The 20,573-nt window shown below is 37.0% G+C and overlaps 1 protein-coding gene across 1 annotated transcript in view; it reads left to right on the top strand.

Moving 5' to 3' along the window:
• Positions 1-20,573, top strand: part of LOC150092563 (MAM and LDL-receptor class A domain-containing protein 1-like) — an 84,628-nt gene that overhangs the window by 31,464 nt on the left and 32,591 nt on the right. Inside the window, exons 2-4 of the mRNA XM_090414234.1 lie at positions 7,240-7,340; positions 14,713-14,810; positions 20,497-20,521. Of these exons, the coding sequence (XP_090270360.1) occupies positions 7,240-7,340; positions 14,713-14,810; positions 20,497-20,521 (224 nt within the window). The remainder of the gene's footprint in view (positions 1-7,239; positions 7,341-14,712; positions 14,811-20,496; positions 20,522-20,573) is intronic.

Raw genomic sequence — 20,573 nt, 5'->3', positions numbered from 1 at the left:
CATCGAAATAATGTTTTAGCAAAGCTGCATAGTGACATAAATGTTTTGCTGTCATTTTTTTGTGTTCTGCCATTGCAATGTTTATATGGTCGTGATTTTCTCTTTGTTCCCAAAAGATCAGTTTTGTCATTTTGTACTGTAGCGACGTTAATCTATTTAATTTGTAGGGTGCACAGAAAGCATACGTTGTTATAGCATATCTTAGTATATTTTGGCATAGTGCTTTGTATATTAGTGTTTTTAGGCCTATGGGAACTATGTCTTTTAACTTGCAGAGTTTGCCACTTATTGTTCGGAGTTTGTTGTATGTTTATGTGGCTATTCCAGTTCATATCTGCATCGAAGTAAATTCCAAGGTATCGTATTGTTTCATCCTGAGTGATTGTAGTGGTTTTGCTGTTCTGTGTGTTTTTTATGTTGGAACGTGGATGTTGGATGGTTATATATTTGTTATCAACTGATCGAGTCAGTGGATTTCTGAATATCATTAATTTTGTCTTTTCTGAGTTTAGGTGTATGGAGTTTTTTGTGAGCCAGTCCATGATCAGATTTATGTCATGTTGCGTATTTGTTTGGGCTATGCTTGCGTTATTATGGACGGATATTATTATTATTATTATTGTTGTTCCGGGAAACTCCAAGGAGTCGAGAGACTCATCGAGGGAGGCCCTAACATCATGTCAAGAACAACTATTCAACATTCACACAGTATCTATCATACCTTGCCTTGAACTCATTCACGGTCGTAGCACCCACAACAGACTCTGGAAGCTTATTCCACTCATTTACCACTCTCCAAGTAAAAAAACTAGCTCTAACACCCTTGTCAACCACACTCTTGCCCAGCTTCCATGCATGGCCCCTAGTCCTCCCACCACCAGTCATATTTTCAAAAACATCTTCTGGATCAATCTTATAAAAACCCTTCAGTAATTTGAATGTCTCAATCATATCACCCCTCCTTCGCCTATCGTCCAATTTCTGCAACCCACAAATCTTCAACCTATTCTCATAAGGTTCATTCCACAGACCTGCTATCATCTTGGTCACTCGTCTCTGGACCCTCTCCACTTCCTCCCCATCACGAAGAAACCCTGGTGCCCATAGCTGGGCACAGAAGTCCAGATGGGGTCTTATCAAGGCTCGATACAGAGGAACAACAATTTGTTCGTCTCTGCATGTTAAAGTATTTTTCAGAAGCCAAGTGATTTGGTGAGCTGTTTTAGTTACTTTTGCAATGTGCCCCCTAAACTTCAACTCCCTATCCACCAACACTCCCAAATCCCTGGCCTCATCAATCTCCTGGAGTATGATTCCACCAATGCGATATACTGCTGCTATTCGTTTCACCCCAAAGTGCATAACCTTACACTTTGCCACATTAAATTGACATCCATTTTTCCTAGCCCAGTCCTCCAAACTATCCAAATCATCCTGTAAAATTTTGACATCTTGTGCACTCACAATTGCTCTACCCAACTTTGCATCATCAGCAAACAAGTGAACACTTTCTCTCAGATCCTTTCCAATATCATTGATGAACAAATTGAAAAGCAGTGGTCCAAGAACAGAGCCCTGTGGCACTCCACTAGTCACAAGACGTCTTTTAGACTCCACTCCTGAATAAACCACTCTTTGATATCTCTCCTTCAACCACCCTCTTATCCATCTCACCAACCCTATATCTATACCCATCTGCTCCAGTTTACTGATTAGGGTTCCATGTGGTATCCTATCAAAGGCCTTGGCAAGGTCCAGTAGTATCACTGTAAACCCATTACCCCAGTTCAGCCGTCACTGTGTTATAAAACGTGAGCAAGTTACTGAGGCATGATCTACCCTTCAAAAAACCATGTTGTCCCGCCATACAATATCCCATTTTCATCTATCCAATCCTGTATTCTTTTCTTGCTAATTTCTCTAAGACCTTGACAATGATTCCTGATATGCTAATCGGTCGGTAATTTACAACAGCAGTCTTGGAACCACCTTTATGCAGTGGAACTATTTTCCCCTCTTTCCACCCCCTCGGGACTAACCCAGACCCGAGACTCAAATTAAACAAAATGCTCAAGGGTACTGACAATTCTTTAGCTGCTTCTCGTACAACACGAGCTGGTATACCATCCAATCCCACAGATGTATTGACATTGAGGTTATGCAATAGACTACTCACCTCCACTTCATTAACCACAATTCCCGTATAATCTACTGGTTTATTCGTTTCTGCAATGTCACCACCTGGATGATATACTTTTGCAAAGTGCTCACTCAGTAACTCAACTATCTCAACTGATTCAGTTACCTCCCTACCATCGGCATTCTTTAAAATCAATCTGCCATGTACATTTTCCCTTTTACTTGCTACATATCTAAAAAACTGTTTAGGATTCTCTTTAGCCTGCATGGCCAATGTTCTTTCGTAATCCTTTTTTGCTTTTCTTACCACACTCGTCACCCTTCTGGCCTGCGCTTTATACCGTTCATGTGCTTGCCGGTCACCCTTCTCCTTAAATTCCCTCCATAGTTGTTTCTTTTTTTGCAACTCAAGCTTAATGGTGTTATTCATCTATTTAACCCCTACTTGATTTATTATTCGGACTCTAGGTATACTGTCAGCCATTGCTTCATGCAAGCACTTCTTAACTACCTCCCATGCACTATCAACTTCTAGTCCTTGCAGTTGTACATGCCATGGCACTGAACCAATCAAACTCCTAAGCTTGTCATACTTTCCAGCCCGATAATTCCACATGTACCCTGTCTTAATTGAAAATTCTACACCTTTAGCCACCTCCCAAGTTAAGACCCTATGATCACTCTCACCGATTGGTGGCAATGTGGTCATATTTGTTACAGCCAAATCCTCAGATGTAATTACTAGGTCAAGCACTCTGACCCCTAGTATTTTCCATTACATGCTGCCGCAGATAGTTATCCCTTAATAACCGCATAAAATCCAGTTCCTTCCTCCCGTGTGTCCTCTCCTCACTCCAATCAATGCGACCATAGTTGAAATCTCCCATAATAATCACCCTCCTTCCACCCATTTCTTCTATTTGCTTGTGCATACTGTCACCACCATCTTTTCCATCACCTGGTCTATAGCAGCACCCAATTGTATATTTAGTTCTGCTAGCTACAATCTCACACCAAATGGCCTCAAATGTTCTCTTTTCTCTATCCTGCAATTCAACTTCTATTCTCCTTGGCTGGAGCTCATCAGCTATCATCAACAATACTCCTCCCCCCATTTTATTCTCTCTGTCATTCCTGAACACACTATACCCATCACATTCAATCCCACTAGTTATATCATCTACAGTCAGCCATGTTTCACTAATACCTATAACCTGTGGTCTGGAAGTGCCAACCATAGCCAAAAACTCTTCCTTCTTGTTCCTAATACTCCTAGTATTAGTGTACATGAATTGCTGTATCGTCTGCGTATTGGAATATCTTACCTTTGAATGGTAGCTGATTAATATCGTGCGTGTAAATGTTGAATAGAGTTGGGGAGAGTACAGTTCCCTGTGGTACTCCACAGGTTACTGGTAGCTCTCTGCTTCCGTTTGACTGATACGTGTGATATGCTTTCTATTTTAAAGGTAGTTTGTAAACCACCTGTGAAGAGGCCCGTCTATTCCAACATGCCTCAGCTTTTCTAACAAGGTTTGATGTGTAATGTATCGAATGCTTTGGTTAGATCAATAAAGACTACCATGGCAATTTTGTTTTTGTCTAAGGTGTCTGTAAAGTCTTCCAAGAGAGATGTTGTTCCCTTATTTTTCTGAAAACCATATTGTGTTTTGGGGATAATATGAAAGGTCTCTGTGTATACTGTGAGTTTCTTCAGTATGATCCGCTCCATAATTTGATTGATTATTGGTAATGTTGCTATGGGTCTGTAATTGCTGATTAAATTTCTTTTTCCATGTTTGTATATGGGTGTGATTATGACTATCTTTAGCATACTTGGTATCTGCCCTGTTTTAAATATTTTATTTATTAATTTTAGTAGGATAGGGCTTAAGCTAGTTGCATGTTGCTTTATATCTTTAGGTCTTATACCATCAATCCCTGGGCCTTTGTTTAGTTTGGTTTGATGTATTGCAGAGAGAAGTTCTGCTTCTTTTATGGTTGGGAACCATAGTGTCTGTTTTGATTGAGGTCCAAGTGAAGGGTTACGTTTTGTGATTGGGGGAATATTTCTGTGCAGTTCTTGGATGGATATATATATATATATATATATATATATATATATATATATATATATATATATATTGGTAGCTTCTCACACTTCATCAGATGCACAAACCCACTGAATCCTTAAAGTATTATTATTTATTAATTTTTATTATCAATTCTAAAACAGACTTGATGTTTATTGAAAATATGAAATTATTGATTTCTAAAGTGAGAGTAAGGTTCTGTATTTGCAATAAATAAGTATTTTATATTAAATAACATTTTATATGAAACTATTTAAGTTTCTTTTTCGGCTGTGAAACAATATGGGATGTAATATCCCATAATTTAAATAACATTTTTAAGTTTATGAAAGATAGTTATAGCAAATTTTTCTCTTAGTCGGAAAATTTTTGACATCATGTTTGTGTATAGGATTTAAAACAAGATTATAATTTCTCATCAAGTGAATTTATAACAGAAAATGGTCCGTCTCAAAAACTATTTCCTAGTTAGTAACTTTCAATGGTTTTAGAAGGTAACAAATAATGTTTCGTTCTTTACAAATGAGCAAATGACGTTTTAGGGATTATGTCGCCTTCATCTATAAAAATACACGTTTGATTTCTGCTAACAGTTTGAAAAGTCTGATTAGAATTGAACGATACTAAATGTTTAAGCATCTTTAAATTATAGTTCACTTTAATTTGGAAGATGATATTGTTTAATCCTTATTAGACTAAACCATCGATTTAATCATTATCGTTTATTATTATTATTATTATTATTATTATTATTATTATTATTATTAACATTCGATATTCTCTAGTTCCATTTCAAATTTACTGCTATAAATCATTGCAACTAGGAATCAGTTTTGAGCTCTGCTGGAGAATCGGCATAAGTATTAAAAATTGAGAGCCAGGTGTGAGATCATTGCCCCGCTTACTGGAGGGCTGAAGTGGATTGAAAAAGTTCCATGTTTGGTCTCTAGAGCAGGGTTTTCAGACCTGGTAAAAAATAAAGAAAACAATACAAAAATATATGAAATCAATAAAAAATAGAAAAAATCTTTAACCCACCCACTATAAGAATGCACTATAGTTTTTATAGAAACCTTTAGTGGGTAGGAGCCACATAAAAAAACAACAGACTACTCACTAAATATTAAAAATATTAAGGATAGTGACGGATCTTGCTCTACCTTTGCAACGAGTTGCCCTAGTGTTGTACTACCCAGGTGATCACTTACGCCTGGACTCGCCGATAGTTCTTCGGCATGAAACTCTTAGATTTCAATCTCCAAGTTTCGTATCCGGCTTTAAAATCATGAGGGATTTATTATCCCCTTAACTTAATTTAGACTACTCACTAATTATCATCATCATCATCATCCGTATCAAGGATTTAGGCCTAGCGTGGCCTGTACCGGCTTTAGAAGTCATCGTTGAATCGTTTAAGAGGACGTCCTGGTTTTCTTTTTCCTAATGGCTTGTACTTGAAGGCTTGTTTCGGTAATCTTTCTGTTTTCATTCTTTGAACGTGTTCCATCCATTTGTGTTTATATTTTTTAATTTTTTCTATTACTGATTCTTGGTCTAATTTTATCATAATTTCTTCGTTTCTTTTGTGATCAAATAGGGTATACTTTGCAGTTTTTCTCATAAACTTCATTTCTGCTGTCATTAATCTTTGTCTTTTTGTTTTATTGTCCAGATTTCACTTCCATACATTAAGACTGGTAGGGCTAATGTATTGTATACTTTTAGCCTCGTTTGTTTTTGAAGTAGGTTTGGTTTAAATATAGAGTTAATTACACCTGTTATTTTTAAATATTTTACAATTTTTACGTTTATATCTTTTTCATTTTCATATGTGATCATACATCCTAGGTAGTTAAATGAATTCACCTGTTCTAAGATCTTGTTATCTATTACTATTTTAGTTCTTGCTGGATCTTGTCCTTTAAAGGCTATAGTTTTTGATTTTTCCGTTAATATTATCATACCACAATCTTTGGATATCTCATTTAGATCTAAAATAGCTTTCTGTAAGTTAGCTTCAGAATTTGTAATTATTATTTGGTCGTCGGCAAAGAGGAGAATGTTTAAGTTTACTGTAGGAGAAAGTTTAATTCCTTGATGTAAATTTTTAGTCCATTTTATTATTATTTCATTTAAGTAGATATTAAAAAGCGTTGCTGAGAGTGGACATCCCTGTCGGACACCCCTTGGTTTATCTCTCTTGTATATGATGACTAGTGATTTAATGCTATTTGTATTTGATTATTTTCATATATACTTGTGATAGCTTTTAGGATATTATTTGGTATTTGTCTTTCTTTTAATATGCTAAATAAAATGCTTCTTTTAACTTTGTCAAATGCTTTTTCAAAGTCAATAAATGCAATATGTGTTTCTAAATTGTATTCTCTTCTTTTCTCTATTATTAATTTACTAATAATTATTATCTAATTATCTTAACTGCATAATTGGTATGGATATGTGTCAATAGTACACCGAGAGATTTCGTCAGGTGGACACCTCCGCCTCGCTTATTCTTAGAGGCTTGAAGTGGCTTGAGAAAATTCATATTTGATCTCTAGAGAAGCTCTTTTTTTTTCTTTTTTTTTATGTAGCTTCTACTTTCGAAAGGATTTTCTGTAAACATATAGTACATTCGTACCATGGGTGAGCTCTAGATTTTTTCTAATTTTTTTTATTAATTTTATATATATTATTTATATAAACGCTACATATTTATTATATGTATAAACGCTACATATAATAAATCCTTGACCACCCATGATACTACTAATATAATCCAGGTTTATAACCTTTCGAGTATAGGAGTCATATAAATAAAAAAGAATGATTTAATAGTAGTTATCATGTTATCGATACCAACCAACATATTGAAATATCCTAATTACTTATATTAACCATCCTTTGTAACTAGATCAATATCGTACTAAATTATCAATTACAGTATTATAACTAGGATTCCAGTCTACCTTTTATAAGACAATTTAAGCTTTTTCTGTTCAATTAGTGTGAGGAATCGCTCTGATTATACTAACTGCGATGAAATTTGGGATTCGTCAGGTTTAGATAATACAGATTTAGGAAATTTAGGTATTAAGGATATTACCTGTATGAAATTTAACTGAAGTGCACTTGCTTTTTGTTAAATAACATAGCATTTAAAAGAAACCACGAAATTCAGTATTTTTTTTAAATTTCGTTTAAACTTTGACGAAATTAGTATAATGAGTTTATCAAAATTTCAAATCGCTTTCCAAAAATCACCCTTCACAACTTCCCCTAACAATATATTCCAAACAAACCAAACAACATGCGGAACTCAATGTTGTAAATAATATTTTAATGAATATTCTGAGTATTTCAAAGCACATTTCATGACTTCCAACTAATTTATGAAATCAATTGATTGTCAGCATTCTCTGAAATGTGGTAAAGGTCATACAGTATTGTTTATTTTGTTATAGTTTTTTTTTTTTTAAATTATACTGTTATTTGCAGTCTCATACACTAGACCAGTAGTTCTCAACCGGTGTTCCCAGGAACACTTATGTTCCGCGAACAGGGTACAGGTGTTCCGCCTGTGGAAGATGTCACACGATACAGTTCTGAGTGTAATTGGCCACTCTGATCCTAACAACTGAAGACTGCTTTATGAAATTTTAAAATTTCAATGGGAGCTGTGCGTAGGAATTTGTACGGACGGTGCTCCATCAATGGTAGGCTCTGTTAAAGAATTCGTTACATTTGCAAAGAAAATAAACCCAAATACTATACTACGAACTGTGTTTTGCACAGAGAATTCCTAGTTTCAAAAATATTACCGGAAATATTAAAACTTGTACTAGACAAGTTGTAAATATGGTAAATTACATAAAGTCAAGATCTTTAAAATCACGCCTTTTTTTTTTAAAAAAAAATTTTGCATTTCCGTGGAAGCCAAGTGCGAATCTTCGCGTTTGCACACTGAAATAAGAAAAGGGTATCCAGGGGTAAAGTGCTATTCCAAATTTTATAACTTTAGAATGAATTATTGCCCTTTTTCAAAATGTGAGCTTGGTTTCTTAATATTAACCAATATAAAAACTAAAAAGCGTGAACGACTTACTAATATAGACAAAGAGATGAGGGTATCACATATTGATATTGCTGCAAAAGCCAACAATTTCAAGTATCGTATTAAAATAAGTTCCATTTTTATAAAAGGCAAGTCCATGCATATTTTTATTGTTAGTTTTATGACCCGAATGCTTTTGCTGTTCCCCAAATATTTCTTATAATCCTAAGCGTTGCGTGACTTCGAAAAGGTTAAAGAACCACTGCACTAGACATAAATAGCAGTGCATTTTCAATTTATCATTCACGGCAAAAATTAAGGAATCGTTTTCTTATTAAGAATTATAATTCAATGTTCTTTTGTTATTAATTTAATGATTTTCAAACTTTGAAATGAAACCCTTTCATGCATGTTTTGGATATTATCTTTCTTGTCTTATTTTATCTCTTTTTTTGTCAACAGAAAGCAAAAGTTGCGACTCAAAGCATTCAAATTCTCGTAACAAAAACGAAACAAGCAAAACTGTGTAACCTTAACTAAAATCACGATAGGAAATCTTGTAACGTGCGATAAAAATGCAAACAAATTTTGTTTGGAAACCGAATTATATGAAATTACTTTAATATTTTAATGGATTTATGGCCAGATTAAGGCAATTGTACACGTCATCCTTCTGAATTCGCAAATCTCACTATTCATGCTGCCCTGTATTTCCTGTTAAAATATGATCTCTCCGTCATTAATGCCCTACTGCACTGCTTTTATTCTATCCAATACCATAGCTGTCCCTACGTGTTTCTGTGACCTCATTCTGCTTTTTCCATAACTGTTGATATTAATAATAATAGCATTTGTCTGATTTTACAAGAACGACACGCCAGGGACATACATTGTACAACAATAGTTGTCTGACTTACCGGAAAGAGATTGCGTGATAGGTGTGGTTTTTAAATACAGAAGAGAGACAGTGTTCTTTTCTGATTTTCCCCCTAACACAATATGCCTTTCGACGAAGGCTTTCAAATCGACACTTACATGCACTAACATAAACAATCAAACCAACCTTTATCCAAGACTTTTTTCAACAGCTGGTTTGAGTACTCATAATCAATGTGATCCAAAGAGTTTCAAATTACAGTGAAAACGTTATCTCTACATTAACAATTTCCTTCCTAGAATCGGAATGTAAGAATTCTCATTACGTAGATTAACGTTAACACTGTTAAACGAAGAGTTTACAAGAAAACTTCTAGCTTAGAAGGGAATGGTGATACAATTGCAGGCCACGATGTTCGACACTTAACAAAATATGTGACACTTAACTTTACAGTTACAGAGACAATATAAAGACTTATAACTGCACGCGCGATACGGGCAGACGCAAATTTAACGAAGATAAAATTTGATTTTTAAGTCGCGCGTTGAAAAAGATATGAAAAGATAAAGGGTTACTACAGTTTGTAGACCGTCTTATATTGAAACTGCGTTGTATAAGTACCGCGTTCAACAAGGGTTACTACAATTTGTAGACAGCGTTGTATAAGTACCGCGTTATACGAGGGTTACCTGTATAGCATATGTCGTCAGTAAATATAAAGTTACAAATATATTTTCGTTCCCAAGTTAATCAATGAACAAGAGAGAGATTTCTATACTTTAAAAAGAGGTGATGTTGAAAGACGAGTACTTTGCTCATTCTCTCTGCCTCCACTCCTAGCGTTACCATGGTTGCTACAGTCTAACTTATAAGTTCCTGCATTATTATTATTAGATGTTTTAACAAATTCCGCCGAAAGTGGGAGAGATGCCAATTTGTTGAACAATGGCCATTGAAATATCTATTCTAAAAATGCAAGCAGCACAAACCGAACATTTTTGTGAGCCTGTGGCTTTACGTCTTAAAAAAAAAAAAAAATCGAACGGCTTCGAGAACAATGACATAAATACTGGAGAAGATACAGAAAAATACAGGCTACCCTTTTCTTTTTACTAAGGCTTGCTACATGTTTTATTTCGCAAACAATTCTTAATGCACTTCTAGAACTGACTGCACGTATACCAGGGCCTTTACAAGCCGCCAAGACAAAACACATCTATGTGGAAGAAAACTTAAATGGTGACACCGAGGCATTAAAAATTAGCAACTCATCAGAAATTCTCTTTCTCCGGAGAGGTCGAGGAATGAAGTAAACAGTAACACACCGCTTAGTGATTACAGATACTTGAGGTATAATAAAATCGCAAATTTACCTTGTAGCTCTTAATTAGAACTTCAGAAGGCAATTTATGTGATAACCGAGCCAACAAAGGATAGCTGCTAGGATATTATGAATTATTAACCTTTAATGTAAGTAAAGGAGAATATTTTCTCCTCAAACATACATACATGCATCTTCAAGGCCCACCTTTCCTAATTGGGTTGTGGGGACAACAGCTGCAAGAGGAACTTCCAATGGTCACTATCCTCTGCCACCAAGCTCAGGTGTTCTGTTGGGATTCTCAAACGTGTCCACCCAAGGTTTTGGATATAACCTATCCAGCGAATCCTTGGCCTTCCACGTGGCCTCCCACCCTCTGGCTTGGCAAAGAGGGCCTGCTGAGGGACCCTCTCTTGTGGCATTCTGACCAGGTGCCGGTATCAATGTAACTGCGATCTCTCAACACGGAGAAGCAGTATTGAGGGTTTCCCTAATTGCAGAGCTTCTGACTCTTTCAAGTCTTGTCAGCTCCGCATCCCCTCGAAGGAACCTCATTTCAGCCACTTGGATTCGTGTCCGCATTCTTTCGGTCATTACCCAACTCTCATGACCATAGGTGAGGATGGGGACATAGACTGTATTGAAGACAGCCAGCTTTGCCTTCTGGCTTAACTCCCACTTCAATACTACGGAAAGGCCAAGTTCCCACAATATTGAGCTTGCTAAGCCAATTCGAGTATCTAGCTCTACGTCCCACTTTCCATCACTTGTGAATATGGACCCAAGGTATTTAAACTTCTCCACCTGCCTCATTGGGACTCCACTTACATGTAGAGTGAACTGGGATGATTGTCTTGAGACCATAAATGTTTCAGTTTTGGCCACACTGATCTTCATTCTGGCATCTGCACAAACACCTACAAACCTATCCAGGGTCCGCTGGAGGTCATCTGTGAAAGAGCTAAGCAGAACTAGGTCATCTGCAAAAAGCAGACGTCCAATGCAACATCTTCCAATTCTGACACACTCACTGCCTCGGCTGTGCCTATCAATCCAGTCCATAAATATTATGAAAAGGAGGGGTGACAGAACACACCCTTGGTGGAGGCCAACAGAGACTGTGAAAGGTTCAGACTTTATGCTGTTTACCCTGACACAAAATTCTGGGCATTCATACAGGGACTTGGTGGCAGCTAATAGTTGCCCATTCACTCCATACTCCTGTACTACTTGCCAAAGTTTATCCCGAGGAACCCGGTCATATTCCTTCTCTAAGTCCACAAAACATGTGTAGACATTCTTGGCATATTCCCAAGATTTCTCAAAGACTTGCGTTAAAGTGAAGATTTGGTCAGTTGTGCTTCTACCAGGACGAAAGCCACAATGTTCTTCCTGGAACTTTGACTTAACTATGCTCCTGCACCGTCTTTTCAAGCACCTAGCATACACTTTCCCAAGCAGGCTGAGCAGAGAGATGTCACGATAGTTACTGCAATCATACTGGTCTCCCTTCTTGAAGACTGGTATTATTATGCCTGTCTGCCATTGCTTTGGTGCTCGCCCAGATATCCAAGCAGCCTGACATTCGAGTTAGCCCGAGAACACCGTCTCGATTTAAGGCTTTTAGCATTTCGGGCCGAATTTCATCATCGCCAGCAGCCTTGCCCAATTTTAGCGATTTTATTGCTAAATGGACCTCTTCTGCTGTGAGACTAGTCACTGCCCCGATCTGCACCTCTTGGATGTCCACAATTGCTGGGCCATCCGGGTTAAGAAGGCTCTCAAAGTATTCCCTCCATCTGTGGAGGATATCCTTCTCGGTTGTTAAAAGTGCACAATCAGAGACCTTAACTGCTCTTGCTGTACACAATTTCCTCCCTCAAAGGCGGCGGATGGTCTGCCAGAATACTTTGTTTGCATTTGCATAGGATGAGCCTAAACTTTCTCCAAAGGATTCCCAAGCCTTCTGCTTTGCTGTATTTACTGCCTCAGCATACCTCAAACGCATCTCAGGTGACCTGACCCTAAACCATGTTAGGTAGGACTCCTTTTTTGTCCGGACAGTTTTTTTGGACTTCTTGGTTCCACCAAGGTGTCCTTTTCTCACTGCCCGTTGCCACGACGATCCGCTTTCTGCCACAGCATGAGAGTGCAGAGGCAGCGACAGCAGTTCTGAACAGCTTCCACTCTTCCTTAACATCTGCAGTATGCTTGGGAATCTCTTTGAACGTGGAGGAAATGTCATCTGCAAAATTCTTCCTCACAGCCTCATTTTCCAATGCCTCCCATTTCACGCGTATAGCTGCTTAGGCCTACCAGCGTCGATGGTAGCATCTGGTTTCTGAAGCCATAGAGTGCACACAACAAGGTGGTGGTCAGTTGTCAGATCTGCCCGTCTTCTCACACGAACGCCCAACACTGAGGAAAATAAGTCTGCTGAGACTATAAAGAAGTCAACCAGAGAGCTTTGTTCTAGTGTATCCCTGTACCAGGTATAGTTATGGACTTCTAGGTGCTGGAAGAAGGTATTCATTATGGACAAGCTGTTAGTACAGCAGAAGGCCAATAATTTCAACCCATTCGCGTTAAGATCAGGGGCGCCATTCCTCCCAACCACACCCCTCCATGTCTGGTCATCTGTTCCAACATGTGCATTGAAGTCACCCATTAGCAGGACTAATTCCATGTCTGCCACCCTGTCAAAAGCAGCATCTACTTCCTCTAGGAAGGCAGAGTATTCTAACTCCAGATTAGGTGCATAGGCTTGCACCACAGCCAAATCATGGTTTTTCATCTGAAGCCTTAACACACACATACTCGTCCCCCCAATGGGATCCACTCAGCAACACAGTCTGACAGCTGGGGGCTTGTGAGTATCCCCACACCCGCCTGAGCAGACATTGTCGAGCTCACACCAGAGTAGTAGAGCTTCCACGCCTTATCCTGGTCGATAGTTCCAGAGCCTCTCCTCTTGTTTGAAGAAAGCCCGACCAAGTCTAGCCTGTAGTGCTTGGCTTCCTCGACCAGTTCCAACTCCTTCCCTGTCAGAGAGAAGATGTTCCAGTTGCCTAAAGCCATAGTCTGGTGGCAATGTCGTTGCCATTTTCACCCTCTTGCAGAACCATTTCCTTGCGCTGCCTCTAAACACCTCCCCAAACGAGTAGCGAGCCCATTGATGGAGTTTCCTCTAGCAGAGTGTTGAGGAGTGGTGGCTAAGGGAGACTGCGACATATTTTTCGAACGGGTCCGTCTGCTCTAAAACCCGAACGCGTCCCTTGGTAACCCGCGCGACGGACGATGCGGTATGAACATTTTGTGATGGCCTGATCATGTTACAGTGTTTGATAATGTCCTGTTAGCACAAGACGAAATGACACAGCAAAATAGGAAAGATTCCCCTCGAATACTCTAATAGCAATCGGAGGAAGGAGCAAGAAGAGAAGAAAGAAAGAAGCAAGGGAAGAAGAGGAGGGACCAGTCTATAGATAATATAATAGATGTATATTACATGAAGTAAGGCATGGTCCAGCCTCAAGTACCTCGGGTTTGCCACGCCCGCACTCACTAAAGTGAGCCCCTGAGGCTTTCTCCTCAAAACAGCCTCAAAATTTACTTTCTTTATAGGAAACATAAGAGATCAATACGAAATGTATTCGACTACATTTCACCAGTATTAAGTCCACATTGTCAAATATTCGTTGACGAAAAATAAAAGCTATAATGTCCTGCTTTAAAAATAATTGATTAAAGACTTCAGTGTTAACAGGAAATTATTTGTAGCAAACGTGTCAGAGCTGAGAACAGCAAACTTTTCATAATCAACGACCATATTATCGTTATTAAGGTTTCTCACGTTCCATGCTGTTAACACATTCTTCTAAGAAACTGTGGGCCATTAAAATAACTTTCTAAAATTTTAAAGGATTATTTAAAATATTCAAGAACATCGTTAAAGCTTAAAGGGAAATCGTTTTTAATTTAAGTATAGTATTGTTTATTTGAATAAAACAGAACGCTATTTAATTTGCATCTAGGTCTCGAGACTTCCTGGTAGTGGTCTGATTCAATAAAATTTCACAACGTTAAAGTACCACAGAGTTTCTAATTATTTCTAACTTTAAAATGCGTGTCTTTCCAAGAATTTATTCTAGAATTTTATGTCTTTCCAAACTATTCTCCGTAACAGTTTTTAAAATAACTGATTTGATCAATGTTTTTGTTTTTCCAGGTTGCCCAGCAATGAAACGAAGGACTTCTACAAATGTTTGGGAAATAAAGCGAACATTGGTACTTTTTCTAGTCATCTTCTGGTTTTTCTGTGTCAAGGTTGGTATATTTTCTAATAAATATTTACAAAGCACATAAAATGCCTGTAATGCACTTAAGAAACTATTGTTTTAGTGATTTAGTGGCGGAGTTCAGCTAAAGAAACTAAAGTTGTTTTGGGGGAGCTCCATTACTGGAATAGAACGTGAAAAAAAAAATAAAAGGCACGGCCATCCTAGAAGAAAGTGTGGCATTAGTTTGTATTTCTCGTTGTCTGTAGGTTTTTAGATCTTTCTATTTTTTTGTCTCTTACCAGTTATGGTAAGAGACAAAAAAATAGAAAAAAAAGTATTTTCAGGACTGGGGCAATTCATGGTAAAGGAGAAATAAGTTCTGATCGCTTGCCTTGGTATCTCCCATAATACGTGTTTGGATAAAATATCAAAATTATGGTAAAATTTAAAAAAAAAAATAAACATGAAAAAATATTGTTTATTATCGATAAAATTATACAGTTTGGTATAATTCAAAATTACTTAAAAATAAAATCCATTCTTCTTGTTTTGTTTCGATCGAAAATGTGAATAACATTTTCCTTGATGTTTGTGAAAATAATAAAAATCCATCTTGTAGCACTTAAAGGTTGCATTTCTGAGGTCATAATTGTCAATAACCCAATAATGTTCTAAAATATAAACTATAACAAACGTTATGTCTTTTAATTGTAATATTTAAAGAGACGGAGTAAACACGATAAGCACTACGAACACTCTACTACTGGCGCAAACTGCATATAAACAACGGTGGAACTGCGCGACGGACAGTGCCGCATTACGATAATAGCTCGCATCTCACTATGACGTGCATATGCTTGCGCGCGTAGCAATATGACACTGTGGTAAACACAGTACTGCTAGCGTCCTTCGCCCTCCTAAGTGCTACAAGATGGATTTTTATTATATTTTATACAAAATAAGAGAATTGTATAGGATTGTTGATGATAAAATTAAATACTACAAGAAAATATTAATAAATATATTTATATATCGAGAAAAATTGGAGGTGCTGCAGTTCCGCAGTGTCTATGCACGAGCCGCCCCTGATTGTCCCATTTGGGGTTACTATCCTTCACAATGATTTCGTCTGCAGAGATATAAACCACGTAGTCCTAAAAAAAAAAACATCAACTACGATAGTTCACCAATTAATATTTATTTGAAGTTCTTTAGCGACAATTTTCTAAAGAACGATCACTAAGTTACTCGGCCCTTATTATGATCAAATTTTAATTTTGTCTCTCATAAATCGCTTCTAAGTGCATCAACCCAACAGCGTTAAGGTAGATGGGCTGATGCCATTATGGTAATACATGAGTATAAAAGAGGTACGCGAAAAAAATACCTGAGAGTCCTTTTCTGCTTTTTTGCATCAAACCCTTATTATGTATATAGAGGGGTTCAAAATTCCACGTACAAACTTTCAGGGGAGGTAGAGAACATCAAAATCAACCCTATTCACATTAGAAAGCATGACCGGAAAAGTCACCTGAAAGTGACAGGTGGCGCTGTTCGCCAGCGCTCCAGATGTGCAATTGGGGCTTCCTCGTTCAAGCTTTCGACGTTGTACGAAGAACATGCGTCGTTTTACGAACGCTGAGATGGCAGACATGCACCTCGTTTACCATATTATGCATCCAACTACTATTGAACTGTTCAGTTACGCCTAATAAAGTTTTTTTTTTTTTTACACTACTTACTGCCTTGTGTTATTTCTGTATCTTTGTGTCCCTGTTAGTACCTTCCGGTGGCGTTTCCGGTCATACTTTCCTATGTGAATATTGCTGATTTTGATGTTCTCTACCGCCCTTCAAAGTTTGTACGTGGAATTTTTAGGTCATGTTTTCTTTATAACTGGAAGTAACTTTTGATACGACAGTAGAGTTTTATTCCGATATTTATTTATTTTTTCTGTTCTATAGGTCCACGCACTGAGGATACACTTTATTTTGATTCTCTCCTCCTTTTTTGTTTTCCTGTCAGTTTTCTCTTTTTTTTTTAGTTTTATATGAATTCCAGCTATAGCACGTTAGAACAGCAAGGAAGTTGACTGAGATTATCTGGAAACGTTGCTCAAGAGAACAAACCTGAATATTTTCCATGTACAACTCCAGTAACAGGCTTGTAGTCTCACACCAGGCAATGGTTATCATCTTCCATTTTTAAGTGGCAGGTTGTTCACGAACAAGCATCCTACAACCTGTTAGGAGTGGAAAATAGGACTAGATTTATTGGCGATTTCATGTCAGGTTTTTAACAGTTTGGTTGAAGTTAGTTGTAATTAGGCTTAGTCAACAAGGGCAAGAGGCCAGTATGTTAAGTCGGTTAATGGGTGTGTATGTTCTTTTCATAGTTTGTCTTTTATGGGATCACTGTATATATTTCTGTGAATCCCACCCACAGGAGGTTGTGAAGTTATCAGAAATTGGCACTGTATAACTAAGGATTAGATTATGGAAATCCTACCTTGGAGATCAAACGTGGTAATTTTTACGCCACTTCCGGCTTCTTATAAGTAAGATGGTGGTCTAAAACCAGGAAACGAAAACATTCTACCATCTAAATACAGCAATCCCTCGATTAATGCGCCCCCGATTAGTGCTTTTCCATTAGTGCATCATTTTTTTTCGATACCCAAATTCGATTAATGCGCCTATACACATCTTAAAAATAAATGTTACAAATTTAAAAAATTTTCTATTTATACATTTTTATGGCTAACTATTAAAAAAAAGCACTCACCAGAAGGAAACATTTACAAAGTTATTTTTAATGGCATAATACACTACTTCCATGTACACTATGTATACTAGGTTCCAAATTTTTACCGCCAAAATTTATGTCGTCTGCTGACTGCTATAGTACGCCTACAGATTCGAGACCGTTCGACACTTCTGCGCATGTCACAAAAAGGAGAATCCATTCCGATAATAGGATAATCAATTCGTCTTCTGGGATGAGTTGTTTTTTATTACACCTCGGAAAATTAACTTCTCTTTTATGATCATTGTAGCTTTTAAAGTGGTAACTGTTTTGTTTGTATAACAGTTGGGAAATTTTATCTATAAAGCACGTGATTTCGCATGTTGGCGACCAATTTGTAAGTCCTTCATTTCTTTCTTCCCTTCAATGATAACGTCCAAGAGTTAATTAAATCTAATTCTGAAGAATTGAGTGATTCCTACCTGCTAAATTTAGATGCACAGCTGGAAGATCCCGAAGAATATGAAGAAAATTTAACCACTGATAGTCAGCCAAAAGAGATTTCACAGAAACAATTTGAAAATATTTTTCGTACAATCGAAGTTTTTAAGCAGCAATGCTCAGAGGCTGACCCTGGTGAAGAGAGAACCAGTAAAACTTGCAGAAGAGGCAATAGGGCCATACCATCGGTTGAATGAATAAAAGAAACAAAATGCCGCCAAACTACGTTAGCTCAATTCTCTGTTAAGAAGTAGAATAATAAATTTATATTCTGAATATGTTTTATTGTCTTTCAGCTTCATGATCTTCCTTTAACTAGATCCCGAGACATACCTTAATTCTTTTATAAAAAAAAAAAATTAAGGGTCATAAAAGAAATCTGAGGAACGAATTATCCAGTCTCAACATAGGCGGAAGAGTCCTCGCATCTAAAAAAAACATCTCGCGAAACAAACAAATCGACTGCTAGACACGCGTAGTTAAGAAACACAATGCACTGTCTGAGTCTTAGTTGCTTTGGCCACAATATCAACCAAAATGCAACCAAACAGAATCAGGCTTAATGGGAAGCAGTTCATATGCTATGGAAACACTTATTTCCCATTCTACTTTAAATTATTTAAAGTGAAGTGAGAAATTCTCTAAATTCTGCAGTTATCTTGGGGAACTACAGAATTCAAAATGAGACAGCCCTGTTTATTTGAGACCTGACGTGGGTTGATAAAAAGTTCCATGTTTTGTCTGAGGAGAGCATGGTTGTGGATTATTCTGATTCTTGTCCATCCATGGCTAATACTGATAAATTTATTACATTTCATGAGTATGAGTCACGAAAATATGTATTAAAGCTCGAAATGATTGCCATCTATAATAGCATATGGACAAGATTTTTAAAGAGGAAAGGCAGGAAATTTTATCGTATCTAAATACTCGAACAACTATCTTGGCCGGATTGGCTGATTGTACAGGTCTCAGCTCTCTGCCAACGAGACGATGGATTTGAATTCCGTTGTGACAATGGATATTTATGAAAATCTTTAGGGATAGATGGACTTCATCATTCAGTATGTGAAACCACCATCCTGCTTATTTGATCCCTGAAATGTTTTGAAAAATCCCATGTTTGATCTCGTGATCAGGATGGTTTACAACTTATCTAAATTGGTACTTAACTAAGATACTGCATGAGATTCATAACCTTTTCTGATTAGGATTGTTAAAAATTATCGTCCTTTCTGGTACTTTTGCCTAGGCTATTGACCTTAAATCATCCTCAATAATTGTGTTTCCATCTCTTTGCACTGAGATGGTTCATTGCCCGTGCTAATGATCTAGATAATGTCATATGTTCATTCCAAATCTACAAAGTTCAATGTCCAGCTTAATTTTTCTCTAGAAAGAGATCAAAAGAATCTTGGCTATTCTGACTCCAAAATAATGTCCTAGTCCCAAATGGAATTTCCCAGAGGGTTCAGACGGTTTGTTATCCTTAGATGTATTCTGTTTTTATTGTTTTTCCATATATATATATATATATATATATATATATATATTTTACTGTTACTCATCCTGAACCTTGGAAGTTAGCCAACACGCAAATGATTCCTAAGAATTGAGACAATATATCATCAGATCATCGCCTTAATTTTCTTACTTCAAAAATCCTTTAACAAACAACTTTTACATCACTTGAAACCTTTCAGCTAATAAATAATAACTGCATTATGGAGTCCGTCACTATTGATCGACAGGAAATTTTCTTATTTATTTGACTTGCCGTTAAATAAATGCCATGGAGGAATTGAACGAGATTGCAGTGATTGTCCTTGCCAACTTCCACAGTCATTTCATTTGGTTTGGCATGAATTTCTTAAATTTAGGTGTCTTTTACAGGTAGGTTGCCATAATTTTTCTATCAGCGTGAAATAACGAATAGTTTCTGTTTACAACGGATATTATCTTATATTCTAATTTAGAATTGCACTAGAATTCTGGATAAGAAACCTTTAGAACAATCGGAGAACTTCCATTTAGTAGACTGGGAGACTATTTTGGAGTCAGACCGGACAAGATTCTTTTGATCTCTTTCTAGCGAAAAATCAAAGCGAGGCATCGAACTTTGTCTAGAATGTCTTGAAAAAAGACGTTTTAATGCTACGATAAAAACTAATCCCGCACTCCAATCTTTCAGCATCGTCTCCATCTTACTGTAGAAGATTTAATGCTCGAATAATTTCAAGCATGACATCATAACCAAATACTGAGAATGAAGATCGAATATTTTCTGAAAAATCGTCAGACAGCAGAGGAATAGAAGTCAGATTTTTAAAAAAAAATTACAACGTTGTAAATTAACATTGCAAAATGTTGAACTGATTCAGAATACGCTTTGTAAAGCTTGTTTAATGAAAGCAAAAGATGTTAGTAAATAATTTAGCAAATAAATAGTGAACATGACACATATATCGTATGTTTTATCGTTTCAGGTTGCCACTGTCGTTAGGCGTCCCGGTAAGTCTTTCTAAATAATCCAATAATTCAGTGTATCGAATACTATTTTTAT

Source organism: Typopeltis vanoorti, chromosome 25 (assembly GCF_054136105.1).
Source record: "Typopeltis vanoorti isolate ZY-2024b chromosome 25, IOZ_Tvanoo_1.0, whole genome shotgun sequence".
Taxonomy (NCBI): domain Eukaryota; kingdom Metazoa; phylum Arthropoda; class Arachnida; order Uropygi; family Thelyphonidae; genus Typopeltis; species Typopeltis vanoorti.
Note: the sequence above shows the minus strand (reverse complement) of the source record. Positions and strands in the feature narration are given on the sequence as shown.